General features: G+C 48.5%; 1 protein-coding gene across 5 annotated transcripts in view; it reads left to right on the forward strand.

The window, feature by feature from the left end:
- TEX14 (testis expressed 14, intercellular bridge forming factor) overlaps positions 1–18,496 on the forward strand; it is a 52,068-nt gene extending 33,572 nt beyond the window's left edge. For 2 of the 5 annotated variants that reach the window (XM_083714993.1, XM_083714991.1), the window contains exons 19-29: positions 1,475–1,591; positions 3,488–3,611; positions 4,732–4,819; positions 5,988–6,050; positions 7,703–7,824; positions 9,005–9,198; positions 13,099–13,198; positions 14,391–14,502; positions 15,744–15,839; positions 17,062–17,156; positions 18,381–18,496. In XM_083714993.1, the coding sequence (XP_083571119.1) occupies positions 1,475–1,591; positions 3,488–3,611; positions 4,732–4,819; positions 5,988–6,050; positions 7,703–7,824; positions 9,005–9,198; positions 13,099–13,198; positions 14,391–14,502; positions 15,744–15,839; positions 17,062–17,156; positions 18,381–18,481 (1,212 nt within the window). In that variant the 3' untranslated portion in view covers positions 18,482–18,496. Of the gene's footprint in view, positions 1–1,474; positions 1,592–3,487; positions 3,612–4,731; positions 4,820–5,987; positions 6,051–7,702; positions 7,825–9,004; positions 9,199–13,098; positions 13,199–14,390; positions 14,503–15,743; positions 15,840–17,061; positions 17,193–18,380 lie in introns of those variants that run through there. The other 3 variants (XM_083714994.1, XM_083714992.1, XM_083714995.1) reach the window with 2 other exon arrangements.
- The last annotated feature ends 453 nt before the right edge of the window (positions 18,497–18,949 follow it).

Here is an 18,949-nt window from a genome sequence, read left to right on the forward strand (position 1 = left end):
GGGCTGGGAAAGAGTTCCCAGAGAGCAGCTGCCAGTCAGGGTAGGCCAGAGGTGGGGAACCTGCAGCCTCCAAAGTTGTTGGATTGCACCTCCCATAACCCCTGAACATGCTAGTGCAGGGGCTGATGGGAGTTGTAGTCCAGCAGTGTCCAGAGGGCACCGCCTTAACTACTCTTGCTGCTCTGGTTTGAAAACATGCAGTGGATAATGGTAATCCTGGCGGAAAGTCGGGTTGGAGAGTCCCAGTACCCTGGGAGTTGCAGGAATGCTGTACAGTGGTACCTTGGATTAAGAACTTAATTCATTCCGGAGGTCCGTTCTTAACCTGAAACTGTTCTTAATCTGAGGTACCACTTTAGCTAATGGGGCCTCCCGCTGTCGCTGCTGCACGATTTCTGTTCTCATCCTGAAGCAAAGTTCTTAACCAGAGGTACTATTTATGGGTTAGCAGACCTGAAACGTCTGTAACCTGAAGCATCTGTAACCCGAGGTACCACTGTATAAGGTTACCTAGGCACACAGAGTGGTGAGTTTTGGAGGGTCCGGATGTCCCCCTGTTCTTGGGCTGGGTGGGACTTCCTCCTGGAAAGCCTGCCATTGGCCAGGCCACTGGAGAGGCCTCCTAACAACAGAGGTTGTTCTGCAGAGGCCAGGCAAGGGAGACTGGGACATGCTGGCTTTTGATCGCCCTCCCTACCTGAAAGTTAGGATTGAACAGTGGCAAAGAGAGGTTGGTAATGGAAGCGCTCCCCCTGCTTCTCCGCCCAGACAGTTACTTTGAAGGGTTCCCCTGACCCCTCTTAGGATTTTCCCTGAAGCTCTCCTTGTTACGTCCTGGCGGGAAGCCAGCTTCAGTCCTCTCGGCTATCTGTCTACATTAACAATTTGTCAGATAAAAGCTTGAAGTGCTTGGGCTGTGGGAACGGAAGATTGGGGGAGCTGTACATGTAGTTGTACATCAGTGGTGGGGAAACGTTTTAGGTCTGAGGGCCACATTCTCTTGGGGGCAACCTTCCAGGGGCCGCATCCCAGTGGCGGGTGGGTCCAAACACTGAGGGAATGCAGATGTCTGTGTTTAATTGAATACTGAAATCTAATACAATAAAAGGCAGTATGAAAGGTGGATGTCATTGCCATTCCAAGAGGGAGGTGTTCCTAGTGAGTTCCGGCAATTCTTTTTCTAGAAAAATAGCACTGATGATGATGATAATAATAATAAAATGTTGTAAATACAAATAGCTGTATCTCTTTATCAGTGGGACTATAGGAAGTTCATTGGCCCATTTAGCTGATTGGCAGCGGTGGCTCTCTTGGGTTTCAGACAGGGAGTCTCTCCCAGCCCTACGTGCAGAGGCTGAGATTCAAACCTGGTGCCTTCCATGTGCACAGCAGATTCTATAACCACTGAACCACAGCCCCTTTCCCAGATGGTAGGTTTCTAATCTTCACGTTTTACTTCTTTTTTTATGGGCAGTTGGAGGAACTGGGCCCCTCCCTGTCTCCCTCCCTTGATGTATCAGAAGAGTTCTTCACTCCTGACGCAGAGTTCTTCTACTGCTCCTCAGTTCCTCCTGAGAACGCAGAACCAGAGGTAAGAGGAAGGGAGGCATCGCGTGGGAACGTCTGCCTGCAGAGCCCTGGGCTTCTTGGTTACAAAACCCTGGAGCTGAAGGGTTGTTGCTAGTGGTGGCCTTGTTGCCCAGTGCTCCTCAAGCCTTCTGATGGGGTGGGTTGGCAGTTCCTGCACCTGAAAAGGTCCATCTACTCATGCCTCCTCATGGCGGCCATGGTTGCGCACTGCCATCACTGATGGCAAGCAAAGTCAAGAGGAGGCATTGTGGTGGCAATGAACACAAGAGCCCTGTGGGGGTAGATCAGGCCAAGGCCCTAACTAGCCCAGCACCCTGTTCTCACAGTGGCCAAACAGATGCCCTCATGCGAAATGCACAAGCTGAGCCTGAGAGCTAGAGCACTTGGCCCACCAACCATTCCCAGAAACTGACATTCAGAGGCATATTGCCTCTGACAGAGGAGGTGGAGCAAAGCCCTTGTGGATGTGTCTAATTCTCTTTTAAAGCCTTCCAACTTGTGGGAAGCCTTCCATAGTTAAACCATGCACTGTGTGGCAAAGTCCTTTGCTTTGTCCTTGATTCTCCCAGCATGTCATCTTAACTGAATGTCCCCAAAGTTTTAGTATTACAAGAGTGGGGAAGAGAAAGATATCCTTATCAACTTTCCCTGCACTGTGCATCACCCTTTACTAAACACCAGGGAGAACTTTCTGATAGCAAGAGCCATTCAACAGCGGAACGGACTCCCTCTTTAGGTTGTGGACTCTCCTTCCTTGGAGGCTTTTAAGTTAAATGGCCTTCTTGTCATGCATTGCAGGGGGTTGGAGCAGACGGCCTCTGGGGTCCTATCCAACTCTAGGGTTCTATGATGTGTCTAAGTTCTTTAAGACAGAGCTGGAGAGTCTGTGGCCTTTCTGGCGCTGTTGGGCTCTCCAACTCCCGCCAGCTCTAGCCAGCCTGGCCAGAAGATCAGGGAAGGGGATGGGAGCTTCAGACCTGCTCTAAAGAACCACCCTGCTGGATCAGCCAAAGGGAGCCAAATGTCCTGTTTTACAGTGGTCCAGGAGCAGAATTGGCACTCCCCACTTGTGTTGGGACGCTGTGGGTTAAACCACAGAGCCTAGGGCTTGCTGATCAGAAGGTCGGTGGTTCGAATCCCCGTGACAGGGTGAGCTCCCATTGCTCGGTCTCTGCTCCTGCCAACCTAGCAGTTAGAAAGCACGTCAAAGTGCAAGTAGATAAATAGGTACCACTCTGGTGGGAAGGTAAACGGCATTTCCATGCGCTGCTCTGGTTCGCCAGAAGCGGCTCAGTCATGCTGGCCACATGATCCGGAAGCTGTATGCCGGCTCCCTCGGCCAATAAAACGAGATGAGCGCCGCAACCCCAGAGTCAGTCATGACTGGACCAAATGGTCAGGGGTCCCTTTACCTTTACCTTTACTTGTGATTCCCAGAAGCTGTTGAAATTCAGAGGCATTTACTGCCTCCGACAGTGGAGGCAGAACAGAGACATTGTTGGTAGTAGCCATTTAGAATCCTTTCCACTGAGGAAGAAATTAATCTGACATGAAAAGGTACAGAAATGAGCAATTAAAACAATTAGTCGTTTCCAGCACGGCATCCTTAGGAACATCAGAAGAGACCTGTGAGCTGGATTAGGCCAAAGGGGGACCCACCTGGTCTAGCTTCCTGCTCTCGCAGTGGCAAGCAGGATCTGTGCTCAAATGCAACACTCTTTCCATTGATGTTCGGGGGCAGACTCTCTCTGACACCTTTCCTAGTGTTCAACTCTGGATCTCCCAAGTGGTTTTTGTTGGGCCAGCTCCTTTATTCCCAGACGTTCAGAGACTTGGCTCTCTGTTTCCTAGCTTCCCCTCTAGAAACCACATCTTTCCTTGTTGTTGTTCTCTTCAGAACTCAACTGCTGTTGAAGAAGAAGACCTGGACATCACCCAAGATATTTGCAGTCAGGAAGATGACTTGGAGACATTCCAAGAAATCTGTGGGAGGAAAGAATGCCCCACAGACGCAGAGCAACGCAAGTTGATTTTTATTACTTTTTTTTTTTTACAAGTTTGTAGTGTGTCTTTGCCATCTGTCAGCATGGCTGTCTTTTTCTTCTTCTCAAAGCAGGGATGGGGAACCTTTTTGATCCTTTGCAAGTATTGTTGGGAAGCCATCTCCCCTCAGCCCCCAGATGCAGCATCAACAGTGGTCAGGGGTGGCAGGGGTTGCTATCCAGGGGCACCGATTCCCCACCTCCCCAGCTCTCAAGCGTCGGAAGGCGAAAGGTCTGCTTAAGATTCCTTGCACGCAGGTTCTTAGAATCATAAGATTGCGCCTGAGTCCAGCATCTCGTTCTCATGCTGCCCAGCCAGATACCTCTTGGGAAGCAGGCAAGCCAGACCTGGGCGCAATGGCAATTCTCTGCTCCTGCGGTTTCCAGCAACTGGTGTCCAGAAGCATTGCTGCCTCTGACCGTTGAGGCAGAGCCCAGCCATCATGGCTGGTGGCCACTGATAGCCTCCTCCCTCCTTTGGGAGCGAGTACCAGAGTTGGAACTCTGCGCTGCGTGTAGAAGTCCTTCCTTTTATCGGTCCTGTTTTATCAGGCAGGATTACATTTGAGTTGCTTTGATCTCTCTCGCACATACGTACACACTGAGAAGCCGAAGGGAGCCGGGAGCGGGGAGCGCTGTCTTCTGTATTCCGGCGGGCTTCTTACCCCTGTAGCGCCACGGTTAGAAAATCTTATTATCTCTATCAACATCCATGACAACCCATTGCTGATTCAGCAGCCCTGTGCATTTGACTTACAAGAGCCGGCTGGGGGATTGAATTAGATCCCCCCCCACATTTTCCACCCTGGAGGGGGGGGGGCGGGTAGCTTCGTACATCTGCTCCAACATTGGGTTGCTATTCACTGAGGATCTGTAAATATTTCAGCACCCACAGGAGCTCGGGATGTGTTTATTAAAAGGAGCGGAGAGGAAAAGAAAGATCTCTTTAAAAACACATTTATCTTTGCCAACTGCTGAAAGACATGATTTCCTTTTCAGTAGCTTATGTCGTTCTCTCTCCCCCATCCACTAGCACCCTTCCCCCCCTTACAACCCCCGCACTGCCCCCAATCGAGCACATTTTGTTATTTGTGTTTAGGAGGAAAACTATTTCCCCACTGCGGCGCAGAGGCGAAACATCTCCATAGCAAGGCGCCAGGGGAGGATTTGTTTACACCTGCAGCCAGGTAGGAAGCGTCCATCTGCCGGGCTGCCACTTCAGACGTAAATTAGGTTGTGTGCTTTTTTGTTATTAATCCCACCAGCTCGGTGCCCCAAGCGAGTTGCCAGGTGTGCGTGTTATGTAAATGGAGATCTCTGTGCACTCCCTAGCAAACGAAAACATTTGCAATCATCTTTATAACCCCCCGACAAAACTTAGCTTTTTACGCTGTTGTTGCCACTTCTCGGGTTTTGCCTAATGAAGGAGTCGCAATTAGAAGGGGGGTGGGTGGAGGGGGAGAAAGCTGAGCATAGTAATTAACGCATGCCTCCACTGAAACAGCATAAGCTTAAAGAAGCTGAAGCCTGGATCCAGTGGACCGTGGGTTTGTTTCTCCAAGTTTTTATTTCTAATTTTAGGTGCAGGTGCACTGTGGAAACTACTGGACGTGTTGTGTAATTAAATTCTTAGGCAAATAAATGTTTCCTGCCACCATGAGGAGGAGCATGAGGAGCATTACTTTCAGCATGAGGAGCTTTACTTTCTTTAATGCCAGTCTGCTCTTACTACATTTTATCCCACTCCCCGGACCCAAACACCATGTCCTTTCCTTTTACCCACTTCATATCATAGCCTTGTGGAGTTGGCAGGGACCCCCAAAGGACATCTAGTCCTGCAATTCAGGAATCGCAGCTTGAATATTGTGCAATAATTGCTTTCCGAAGACCTGTCACCTCTTTGCACAAAGTCCACTTAAGTTGAGTTAAGTTTGTCGAGCGTTAGTTCCAATTGGTTTGCTGGAGGTTATACAATGTTGCATTGGAGCTGGTGTTTATCCTGCCCTTCCCAATGCACTTTCTGCTTTTATCACAGAAATTCCAAGTGTCCCCCCTCCCCGCCTCCCGGAAGTGGGTTTGTAGCACAAGAGGACCAGATCTACTTTCTTTGTTCAGCCTTAATCTGCTGGAAAATAGCAGTGATCTGGAAGTCTCTCTGATATAACCTCCCTGTAAACTTAGCACAGTCAAATCAGGTTGAACCCTGAGGAAGAAGAGGTTCCATGGAAGCAACTTTGGTTTACTCCGGAAAATTCCTTTGCAATACACACAAACACCTATGAAAATCTCCCTTTTATGTCACTCCAAGAGAATCAGTTAACACCAGCCCCCGTATACCTATTTTTCTTCCCCTAGCACTGGAACTACGCAGTTTGTGAGGCCCAGCAAGGCGCCAGGAGAGTTCAAAGAGAAAGAAGTGTAAGTGCTTGACGTTGCTGGGTTGATGTTGTTGTTTTTGGCTTTTCAAAAATATTTATTGGTGCAAATACATGCCACTCAGAATCTGAGCTTCTGGAAGAAACCACTTGCTCTTTCGTGTCTTGTATCTTTCCTTGAATTTCACTTTGGCTGGGCTTTATACTTCAGCACAGGGTCCCTAAAGACATCTTTGTTGACAACGGTTTTGTCAAGGGGAACATCAGTGGAATAGCTGATAGGAATTGAGTGGTTGTAATTGTAGACTTTCACAAAGGACTTGGATCTTGGAATGCATGGCAATCTTTTTATTGCCGTGTGTGTGTGCCCATCACTTTCTCTCTCTCTCTCTCTCTCTCTCTCTCTCTCTCTCTCTCTCACACACACACACACACACACACACACACACACGAATCTGGGTGTGTGCATGTGACACACTATGCAAAAATCACTACGTGGGAAAAACCGTGAAGCCAGCCAATGCCTCTGCATAGCTGCATCCTTATTTCAGACATTGTGATATATCGGTATATCACAATGTTTAGCTAGCTGGTGGCGTATCACAATATTGAAAACCAGATATTTCGCAGCCCTAGGGCAACTTTCCTCCCTGGGCGAGTAACGGTGTGGAGTGAGAAGGGATGGTTTTCACTGGGGTCTGTGGCAGAGGACAAGGATTAGGAGAAGAGGCAGCTGCCTCATACCGAGTTAGGCCATTGGTCTGTCTAGCTCAGTATTGCCCACACTGACCAGCAGCACCGCCCCAAGGTTTCTGTCAGGCTTTGGAGGCTCGGCTTCTTCCCGGCTTGGCCATAGATAAGCAGTACAAAGAGATAGCAGTCTCTTACCAGTAACAGAAATGTTTAATGAGTGCAGTGAAAGAACAAGCGTCCGTTCTCAGAGTGCACTTCCCTCTAGTCGCTTCCGTCCTCCCGTCTCCTATCCACCTGATTTCTCAACCACTGAGCCTTTTGCGAAGCCACCTTATCTAACCTCCTAGCCTTGAGACTGAGAAGCTGCACATCTTCCGGTGAGAGAGAGCCTGCTATCTTACTCTCTTCCCTTTCTTCTCCTTGCTGTTCATCTCCCAGTTCTGCCCAGCTATTACCCTCCAAACTGTGACCCTCGGCAAACCATTGTTCCAAACCAACACTACTCCACTGCTCCTGTGGAGTTTCAGGATCCAGGCCATGAGCAGGGCGAGGGGTAGGCTCCCACCATTCCTCATCAGAGTTGTACTCCTCAGCCTGGTCTCTTGACAGTTTCAGACAGGAGACCTGGCTGAGGACACCTGGGATTGAACCTGGGACCTTGGGTGTGCGGAGCAGATCCTCTACTACAGAACTACAGCTTATGCTGAGTCAGATCTTTAGTCCATCCAGCCCAGTACTGTCTGCACTGACTGGCAGCAGCTCTCCAGGGTTTCAGACTAGGGATGTTCCCAGCCCTGCCCAGAGACACCGGGGATTGAAATTGGGACCTTCTGCTTGCAAAGCAGGTCCTCTGCCTCTGGCTCAGTACAAAGCAGCTTCTGGTTGTTCCTAAGACAATTCTTGGAAAGGCTGCACCAACTCCCCAGAGTTGGCATCTGATGACCTATTCATTCCCAGCATGGTTGTGGCAAATCATCTACCTCTTGCCTCTGCCTTGTTTAGGTCACTCATCGATATTCAGGACTTGTCCAGCATCATCTGCGAGGACACGTTGAAGGCAACGCCATACGCAACTCCCAGAAACAGTCACTCGCCCATGGATGCCAGCACTCCACTTAGCCCAGGTAACAGGTGAAGGATGGAGGAGGTGGGCCTTGGCTGTCCATCTCAGGCGCTAATCCCCAGCCCCTGCTCTGATTGAGAGGACTGCCCTTGTTATGCAAGAAACAGAATTCACTAATCAAGAGCTTCTGCGAGCCTTGAAGCACTGGGCCTATACAAGAGGCTGCCTGGTGCATCTCTGCATGAGCTGTTCATATATATTAAGCAGTATAGAGATGGTCATAAAAAAATGGATTGGCTGCTCTGGACAATCTGCCTCTGCAGGCTACTTTGCAGCATGTCAGGAACATGCTCAGTTGCTTCTGCTGCTGAGACGCAGTGCAATTACTCACTCTTGCAGTAATGGAGGGGGGGAGACTGCCTGTTGTTTTCCTGCATGAGTCACTGTTGTTGTCTCCCACTGTTTCAGGTAAGGAGATGTAGCTGGAACATAGACTCAAGCAGGAACAGGAACTGGATTTCTCTGAATGCAACTAGACCTTGCTGTTGCATGCTTTAAAAGCTAAACCTTTGGTGTGGGTGGGTGTGTTAAAGAGGGGAATGGATATTTTATTCAGGTGGGTGCCTTAGCCATCTGGAGTTCGGGAAGCCCTGATCCTGGGGTTCAGCGGTGCTCTTAAATCACTTAGATTAGGGGTGAGTAGACTGCAGTCCTCTTGATATTTTTTGTACCACACCTCGTATCATCCCTGACCTTTGGCTGTGCTGACTGGGGCTTCATTTGGGATTTAGCTTGATAATATGGCTTTAGAGGTTTCATTCCACATTGTCCCCCTGGTTTTTTTTCATCATCCTGGGGTCAAAATTCTGCTGTCGGGAACACATTAGAAATGTCCCTATAGGAGACAATGGAAAGTGCAGACTTGTTATGCTAACGTTCGCCTGACTGATCATTTCCTCAGAACAAATTGTGTTCGGATAGCAGGACTTTTGTGTATATGTGCCTAGAAAAACCTCTGAGTTGTCTATGGCTGGAACATAAGCAAGTGTACAGAGGTGCCCAGTTTTTGCCTCTGGCCACACCAACCTCTGGCATTTGGCCCCTGAAAGGTTGCCCATGGGGGAATGCGGTCCTTGCGCTGAAGAAGGTGGCCTTTTGTGACTTTTTGTTGTGAGGCAAAAAAAGGGGGAGGTGTTCTTACAGGGCTCCCCCTCTCACTATGTTTTGCCACGTCTTTTCAGCACAAGCGCCGCCCAGGTTTTCCTCCACCGTCACGAAGTACAAGGACTACTGCGTGACAATAGACACGACAGGCTGGGGGAGCCGGGAGGCCTCCCTGTTGGGATTCAGCACCTTTGCCATGGCCTGTGCCCAAGGGAAGATCGTAGAGTTGCCCCCCACCCTCCAGCAGCCATCAGAGGCAGACTCCAAAACGGTGAGTTGAATTGTGGCCAGACCCGCAGGGCATGCGGGCTTCCCTCCTCCCCAACACATAAGAAGAACAAGTTGCAAGAGAGAAGTTGTTTGCAACCACAGCTCAGCTTTTGAACGTGTGCTTCAGGGCTATGTCACTCAGCGGTGGAGCATGATGTGCTCTGCATGCACAGGGTCCCAAGTTCAGTCCTAGGCATCTCTGGGGGGCTGGGAATCATCCTCTCCCCTGAAACCCTGGAGAGCCACGGCTGCCTGTCAGTGTAGGCAGCACTGAGCTAGGTCAGCTGGTGGTCTAGATTTGCACAAAGTGCAGTCAACAATGAATGCAGTCAACATAATGATATAACTGTGCATGCCAGGCAGAAAAGTGTTTCTCCCTTCTAACACTAGAACCTGTGGAGCCCCAATGAATGAGCTGAACGTTGGAAGATTCAGGACAGAGGAAAGAAAATCCTTCTTCATGCAGCCCGTAGTTAAACTGTGGAACTCCTTGCCACAGGGATGGCCACCAACTTGGATGGCTTTAAACGAGGATTAGACAAATTCATGGAGGAAGAGAGGGCTCTGGATGGCTACTAGCCTGGATGGCTATGCTATTGCCTCCACGGTTGGAGGCAGCGATGTTTCCGAATGCCAGTTGCTGGAAGCCACAGGAGAGCAGAGGGCTCTTGTGCTTTGGTCCTGCTTGCGGATTTCTCATTAAAGGCTTTGGGTTAGCCACTGTGAGAGAAGGGGGCTGGACTAGGCGGACCATTGGCCTGATCCAGCAAGCTGTTCTTATGAGGTTCCCTGAATGAGTATATAGAGAACAAGAAGACCCAAAGTATGAAAATATGCTATGCTATCCTTGGATATAGCATGCATATATATACACACACACACACACACACACATATATACATATATACATATATACATATATACATATATATATCTCAAAATGAGGGGAGAGAGAGAAAGCATTAACATCACAGGTAGGAAAATAACTGTGACATATAATAGAAGACAAAGCACGGGCTGCAGGTCTGTCTTTGGGGAGAGTTTTGACAGCAAACTCCTTCTTGGAATGTAGCCCATTCCTCCATCAGTGGCTGAAGGAAAGCAGAGCAGTTACTTTCTTGTTGTTGTGTAGTCCTTCACTACAAACATAACCTAATGTTATAGATCATATCCCTTTTTTTGTTTTTCAAAACGCACAAATAATGTACATTTCCTGAGGATGCAAATAGGATATTCCACACAAAGTGCATTCTCCCACTTTTCCCAGTGGCGAAAACAGCAATAACCGCTGCTTTCACAAAACATAATTTTACAGTATCTGGGAACCTGCTGCCTCATGTGACTAATCAGATAAGTCAAAGTTGTTGTTGAGCCAGTCAGGGCTTACACAGAGTTCAGAGTAAAAATCCAGTTTCCCTCCTACCCAGGCAACTGCAGAAAGAATCCAACTACAATAATGCAGTTACCCCATCAGATTCCCTTTTGTGTGTGTGCTGCAGTTTCATCAATGCGTGTTGTGTGCTGTCGCTCATTAAGAAATCTAATTGGGCAGGGTGGGGAGACAGTAAACTGAGAACGAGCAAGCTTCTGCACGTTCTTCAGCCACCCTGAAGCCGATCTTAGAAATGCTCCACTTGAACCAAAAAGCAGGTGTGATGTGAAACTATAATTGGAGCATGGGAATGGGAAATCCACTTCCTGCTGGTTGGTGGGGGCCATTTGCAGGTCCTAGGGGGGACCCCTAGTAAACACCCAAACTTGCCAAACCTCGGCACCAGCCTTGCCCTTAAGAGTTTGGTCTTTGTTTTAGCACAGCTTTTCTTAAAATGCCAAGAAAGCCTCCCAAGAAAACCTCAGAAAGTGATGTAATGTGCCCACGTTTGTTAAGGCAACAAGCAGTCGGGGAGACATTATCAGTTCTGTGGTGTCAAACAGCCCTTGCTCTGTTCTCTCAGCGCATTTCCAAGGCAACCTCAGCCGGTCCCCTTGATCTGTGTTGCTGCAGCTCTTCCCCTCCATTATCTCCCCTGCCATTCAATAGAATTCTAAGGAGCTGCCGAGTTCCTCTTGTGCTCCCCCACCCCACCCGCCCGGTTGTCATTCATCGGCAGGGCTGTTGCTGCTTCTAGATGAAAATTGGAGGTCACCGAAACACAACAGCAGTCGGCAGGTCACTGCCGCCTACTCAGGGACTGGCCAGGCAGCCTGCCGGTGCTTATTAAACTCATTAGGTGCCGCAGCTTCATCTTGGCTGGAGTCGTCCGTGCAGAATTCCAGACCAAGGAGGCCAGGCTGGAAGGATAAATGACTATAGGGAGTTTTCCCTTTAATCAACTGCTTCCCTCCCACGGAAAATAGGGGGTGGGGGGAGAGATTTTTTTTTTGCAATTAGGCAAGGGCCAGGCATGTTCCCATGAGAAGCTTTTGTATCCCCTAGTGACTGAGCGGGGAGGCAGGGAGTAAGGACAAATTATTTTCACTAATCTGGAGAAGGGCCATAACTCATAGGCAGAGTGCGTGCTATGCATGCAGAAGGTCCCGGGTTCAGCCCCACAGCATCTCCAGGTGGGGCTGGGAGAAGCTCCCTGTCTGAATTCCTGGAGAGTCACTGCCAGTCAGTGATGGCCTAGCGGGGGAGGTTGAAGGAGCTGGCTATTCCAATCAGCCTTGCAATATGTGGCCCTGCCTCCCCTGGGCAGTGCGGGGGGCGGGGGAGGGAGGGATGTAGGCCCCCTCTTGTCAAGATGCCTCATGCTTGTCTCCCTGCCCCCATGGGCATTTACCATAAGCAACTGATGATTTTTTTTCATAATTCTCTATAAAGCTATTTTCATAGTACTTTGTTCAGCCAGGAAGTGCAAAAGCTGGTAAGTAACATAAGTTTTTAAGGGAAACGGGTGGCGCTGTGGGTTAAACTCAGAGCCTAGGACTTGCCGATCAGAAGGTCGGTGGTTCGAATCCCCGTGACGGGGTGAGCTCCTGTTGCTCGGTCCCTGCTCCTGCCCACCTAGCAGTTTGAACGCACGTCCAAGTGCAAGTAGATAAATAGGTACTGCTCCAGCGGGAAGGTAAACAGCGCTTCCGTGCGCTGCTCTGGCTCGCCAGAAGTGGCTTAGTCCTGCTGGCCACATGACCCGGAAGCTGTACGCCGGCTCCCTTGGCCAATTAGGCAAGATGAGCACCACAACCCCAGAGTCAGCCACGACTGGACCTAATGGTCAGGGGTCCCTTTACCTTTTTTAACCTAAGTTTACCTGCAAGATCACCTGATGCTGTGTAGTCTGCTTCAATCTGCAGAGCAGGCACTGGTCGCAGGTGCCACAAAGCACTCGTTCCACATTTGTAAGAAAATGATCTTTTCGCGTGGCAGCATCCACACTTTGGAACTCCCTGCTTATTGACACGAAGGCAGGTGCCTTCCCTGTACCCCTTTCAGCACCTGCTAAAAGCATGTAGAGTCGAAAGGGACCACGAGGATCATCTACTCCAACCCTCTGCAATGCAGGAATATTTCGCCCAACATGGAGCTTGAACCCACAACCCTGAGGTTAAGAGTCTCGCGCTCTTACCAGCTGAGCTATCTTGTTTTTAAATGGATGTTTTTACTGATTTTATTGTTCGTTTCATAAACTGCTTTGTGTCCTCCCCCATGACAATCAAAGGGTATATAAATTGTTTGTAATAAAGTAAATAGATGAAGCTTCCAGCTGTATATTACTCCAGGAGAGCAGGGTGAGTGGACCAAGTGAATCTGTACCAACGTCCACAATTTCTTTAAGCACACATCCCTGTTTCTGACCCATCCCAGGGTTAATTTTGATTAAGGAAAAGGGAGCTGGGGCCTTCCTTGTCGATCTTAACACCTTAAAAAAAAACACCTCTGAGCATTTATGTTTCACAGGGTGCCTCTTCGGAACCCCCTGGCGTACAGTTGCACCTTCAGAGGGGTCAGAAAGAATTGGAGGCTCCCCCTTCTGCTCAGGAGAGCCAGCTCCAGGAAGGTAGGGCAGGCAGCGTGCAGATTGAGGGCTCAGCCTGAGTCTCAGTGCAATGTTTGGAGACACCCTGTTGTTGAAACAATGGCTACCAGCCTCTACTATTTATTTATGCATCTTCTTCCATTAAGGCGATGCACAGGATATACAAAGCAACTAGGAGAGAAAATTAAAAGCAACAGAAAGAAACAGAATAGGTATATGTATTTTAAAAAATAGTACAAAATGGACACCTGTGGCAGAGACCTAGTTATCCTGTGGGGAAAAGCTTGTTGATGGCGATGTTATACCTCCACTGTTGGAGGCAGGGAATCGCAGTTCCTGAGAGTGCTGCTGTTGCTCTCAGGTCCTGCTTTCAGCCTTCTCGTTGGGGGCATTTGAGCACAGTGAGAACTGAGGATGCTGGACCAGATGTGCCCTCTTTGACCCTGATCCAGCAGCCGAGCCCTTCTGATGTTCTGAACTCTCCGTGTTCTATGGGCTTAGCCAGTTTCCTGAACTTTGCCCTTTCCCCTCCCACTTGTAAATATTTCAATGGTGCAGCAAATCTAGTCACCCACCTTTCCATCTGTTGGTGCTTTACACACGCAGGAATATAACATCCCTTCCACCATGCACCTCCTCATCAGCAGCCCCTAAGGCCCACCGAACTCAGCTTCCTAAATACTACAATTTATAAAATGCAACCCAATTCAGATGTGCGAATAAATGCAAACAAAATAATGGAGCACGACAACTGCCCTGATGCTTTGAAAATACAGTGGTACCTTGGTTTACGAACTTAATCCGTTCTGGAAGTCTGTTCTTAAACCGAAACCATTCTTAAACCAAGGTGCGCTTTCCCTAATGAGGCCTCCCGCCACTGGTGCCCTTCCACAATTCAGATTCCATTCTTAGTCCAAGGTAAAGTTCTCAAACCAAGACACTCTTTCCGGTTTTGCGGAGTTCGTAAGCCAAATCGTTCTTAAACTGGACTGTTCTTAAACCAGAAAACCATTCCTGGAAGCTCCTTAAAAGTTGCCAGTGTGGTAAAGTGGAATTTCGATTTTTATAGAAGGCGCAGGCTGGATCGGGTGTCCATTGTCAGATCTTGAAACTGGCTGAGCTAGGGATTGTTTGGCAAAAACGCTCCAGAATACCTGCAGCTCTTTGACGCATCCTATTGATGCTCTTTTGATGCCAGTGATTCCTGAGCAAGTGATTCCTGAGCAAGCAGATCCAGAAGATCAAGAAATAAAGCTGGACGAGTACAAAGCTGATGGCAGCCTATGGAACAATGACACTTTGTGTCTAGAAGAAGATACAGACAGGTACACAGCAAGCTTCTAGAACTGGGGTGTGTGTGTTTGAGAGAGATTAATTTCACTTCAGTCTAGCAAGATGGGCTTTTTCCACTGCCAGTTCCCTGATCACTTAAGGCAGGGGTGTTCAACCCTTTTGAGTCGACGGCTCCCTTAACCAACTACATTCTTTCTGCGGCACCCATTCAACTCCTGGCAACCAGCACCCCATCACCAGCTCTAGAGGCACCATTTTTCTGCAGAGCTTATAGTCAGGGCTGCTACAAAAAACATCTGTGCAAGCCTTTGGGAGGCAGAAATGCGAGAGGGCATCAGAGGAGGGAGGGAAGGAAATAGGGATAGAGGCCAGTGTTGCCTGCGGCACCCCTGACCATCATTCAAGGCACCCCAGGTTGCCATGGCACACTGGTTGAAAACCACTGACTTAAGGAGCCCAATCAGCCTTTAAATGCTTCTGCTGTTGTAAAGCAGTAGTGCTGAATAAAGCTTTGCCTCCACCTGCTGAAAGCTTGCGGAGAACCTTTGCCCAGCACTTCACTGCGTTCCAGAGTTGTTAAATCAGCTCTGCAGCATTTCTCTGCAGTTGGTTACTTGAATGCAAAAGTCTTACAAACTGGTTTTCTAGCATGCCTCCCCCCCCCCCAAATAAGTGTGCATACAATTAAAATACAGATAAAACAACACCCATCAAAACTGCAATGTTCAGAATTCAATAAGTTAAAATACAACGGGGGTGGGGGGTGGGACAGCATCATCTCATTGATAGAGCACCTGCCTTACATGCAGAAGACCTCAGGTTCAGTCCTCAGTGGCATTTCCAGTTAGGGGGAGGGAGAGACTCCTTGCCTGGCATCTTGGGGAGCTGCTGCCATTCAGGGTAGAAAATGCTGAGCTAGGTGGACCCAACAAGTCTTGTCTCTATATGAAGAAGATTCCTGTGCTCATAATAATAAAACAAACCCTGTTTGCATAGCAGCAAGGATGCAGAGTGAAAGAAGCAGAGAAGCCAACATTCAGTGTAAGCCAGCGATGAAGGGCAGTGAAAAAGTGCATTGAAATTCTTTCTTCAAACTCCCTTTGCAGGCCTAATAACCTTGAGTGGTATCAGTAAAAGGCAGCGACAGAGAAAATGGCTCTCTCTCTCTCTCCCCTCTGTGTCTCCACCCCACCAAACACCCAGCCCTTCAACATGCCAGCATCCTTTCTAATAATCTGGATTTGGGGGGCATGTGTTTCTTTTTCTTTTGCAGGGCTCACTCAAGCCTTGATGATGTTTTGGAAGCTGTCCTCAGGCCAGTTGCTGATAGTCGCAACCCTCGCGCAGAGCCATCAGCCCCCATCAAGAGGTTAGTGAAGTGACTGACAACCCATTCCTATCACCCAAGAAAGACTGTTCTCTGTTTGTGAGAAAGAAGGGATGTCAGTGGAGCTGGCAAACTGACTAGTGCCAGAAGCAGCAGCATATTAGAAGGCACTGCTCGATAGCAGCTTGAGGTGGATTGAGAAAAAGGCAAATGTACCTGGCAGGCTTAAGGATGGCTCTGTACCAGCTTGTTTCTATACTACTTGGCTCAGTGCAGACATAACAGTAGCTCAGAGGTAGGAGAACTTGCTGAATATTACAATTCCTTGATCCTTGTCCAAGCTGTCTCGGGTTGGAAGTTGGAGTCTAGTAACATCTGGAGGGTTATTGATTCTCCCAGTTTCCTGCTTGCAAACTTCTCATGCAGTAGCTTAATCAATGGCTTTATTAGCCAGGAGCAAACCATGCTTGCCAGCCACAGTTTCTTGTTGGTTTATAAACTGTGGTTAATGTTAACTATGGCTTAGCGTTACTGGTGAACACAAACCTTGTAAATAACACTGAGCTAAATGGAGCAATGGACTTGGTGTAAACTGATTCTGCCCACAGTGAACTTATTGAAGTTAGTCATGTGAATTAACTTCAGTGGGTCTACTCTGAGTAGGACTAGCATTGGCTGCAACCCTATGACCCTAAGCTGGAGAAGGGCCTCCCGTGAAGATCTCAAGGCCCAGGCAGGTATATATACAGGAGAAGGTGATTCTTCCAAGTAGACATGGATGAAACTGTCAACTTCTGCTCTCATGGGTTCTCCTTTTCTAAATCTAAAATTCAATTCTCCACACTTCAACAGCTATTTGTTATTATTATTAAAAGCTTACGAAAATTTGTAAGTATTCCAGTGTAGGTTTATCCAAACTATGCATTTTTGAATGCAATTTTTAACACAAGGTACACATTTTTACAAGCAGTCTTTCTAACTGTATTGCATCACTGTATGTCCTCCCACAAATACTTGCATTTATATGCACGCTTCATCCTCGTGTGTTAATTTTTCTACATATCGTTTGGTTGGAGAACTGTGCCGCAAATTTCGCAGAAGGATGAATTTTGAAGGCTACCTGGGTTTCATTTCTCGTGCTGTTTTAGAAAGGGCTGCTTTTGTAGGTCCAAATTGTTTCCAGAAGTGCCGATTGGATAGATGCCATTAAAAGCGGGCCACACCCCAAAGCTGCCCCTGACACAACACCTCTCTGTCCCCTAAGGGAGCCAAGCCACCCCCATCACGGAAACATCGAGATGAGGGACGGAGCAGAGGACAGCTTCAGCGAATCGGAGGGTTCTGCTGAGAATGTTGAAGGTCTGTCTTGATCCATAAAAGAAACATGGAACCATGCCCCTGCATTGTGTCTTTTTAGTGTTCTTTTTATTTCAAGTGTTGAGTTCGAAACCTCACCAAGCTCAAAACAAATCAAACCTAACAGACGAGAGGGCCATCAGTGGGCCATGATGGCTTGTGCCTCCGCGGTTGCTTTCAAATGCCAGTTGCTGGAAACCACAGGAGGAGCAAATGCTCTTGTGCTCAGATCCTGTTCCTGGTTTCCCACAGGTACCTGGTTGGCCGCTGAGCGCAGGGCGCTGCGCTAGAGAAGCCTTTGGCCTGATCCAGCAGGCTCTTATGAACGATGAAGGGGGAGAACCAGGTTTATGCAAGCATGACCCTCTTTGTGGCAAGACCCTTTCATCCAAAATGCTTGCTCAGCTCGTTGCGATGTGAAACTATTCACTGGTTCTCTTCCCCAAATAGCGCACGCACACACACCCCAAAACCACCCCCCACATTCACCAATCAGACTCCACTGGAGCAGAAACTCATCTGCACCCTGCAGGGCCCCTACCTGGGCCATGACTCCCAGTATGAGCGCACTGGGGATTGGGACCTGGGACCTTCTGCATGCTAAGCAGGTGCTCTGCCGGGGAGTTGGAGCTCCTCTCCTAACCTTGTTAGGCAGAATTTACAGCCGCCTGCGGAAGATTGCCTTGCGAGGGATTAGGCCGACTATGAAACCGAAGCAGTCGCTAGAAGGAAACCAATTTTTCACGTCTCACTCAAATGTGCCTGATGCATCCGTTTGATATAGTAGGTGCTCAGGAACAGGAGGCCAGACGCCTCGTTTATTTTGCAAAATGGGATTGCTTTTCAAAACACAATCTTTTTGGTTAAGCTCATTCTCCTCCCACACCCTCCCCAGTCCAACGCAATATCTAAAAATCAGTAAAACTGTATGCTTTCCCTCCCCTCTCTTGCATAACACAAGAATGGTGGCATCGGGGAGGAAGATGCTGGGGAAATCTAGCTAGCTGTCCTCTCGAGGCTGGTTGACCAACTTCTTTGTGGATATAGAGGGCCCATGTGCAGTGGGAGACCTGGAGGGTAGCCATCCAACAGGTGTGTAGGCTTCATGGCCCCGGCAGTCATTTGCACACTTCTCTCAGTCTAGTCCACCCTGATGGGGGAGCCTCTCCTTACCATTCAGATTCTGACAGGGCGACAGCATCTCATTTTTCTGTGCTTGTTCTGAAGAGCTGAACTGTGCAGAGCCATGTTCCAAAGCAGGGATTGATGCTGCCTGCAGGAACCAAGACTTTTTTTTGAAGAAAAGAAAAGAAACAAAAACAGCCTGAAGGGTAAAAACATGAACCATATGCTCGAAAGATAACTTAATGAACACTGTTATATTTTATACAGGAATGTGTGGAAAAAAAACACAACCCACCACGTTGTGTTATTTCCGCCAGTGATCCCTCTCCAGCTGCTTGCAAATAGTTCCCGCTCCACAGTGGGAGGCTGTGCCATTGCGGTGGGAAAGGGGGCACCGCTTAGCTGACGCATCTTCTGGGATCCCCTGATTTCTGTGGGTGCAGAAACACAAACACCTGCACCAAACCCCTGAAGCAGCCTCTGTGCAGTATTGACTGTGGGTTTGGAAAGGAGGAGACTCCAGGACTGGAAACCTGTGTCCCTCCAGATGGGTTGGGTTTTTTGGGAATTAAGAAAGCTTTTATTAAACAAGGTCTCAGAGGTGAGAGGTTTGCTGTGCACCAATACCCTTTGAGGGGAGCAAAAATACAAAAGAGATTGACTTATCGACA

Source organism: Podarcis gaigeae (genome assembly GCF_964106915.1).
Source record: "Podarcis gaigeae genome assembly, chromosome: 15".
Taxonomy (NCBI): domain Eukaryota; kingdom Metazoa; phylum Chordata; class Lepidosauria; order Squamata; family Lacertidae; genus Podarcis; species Podarcis gaigeae.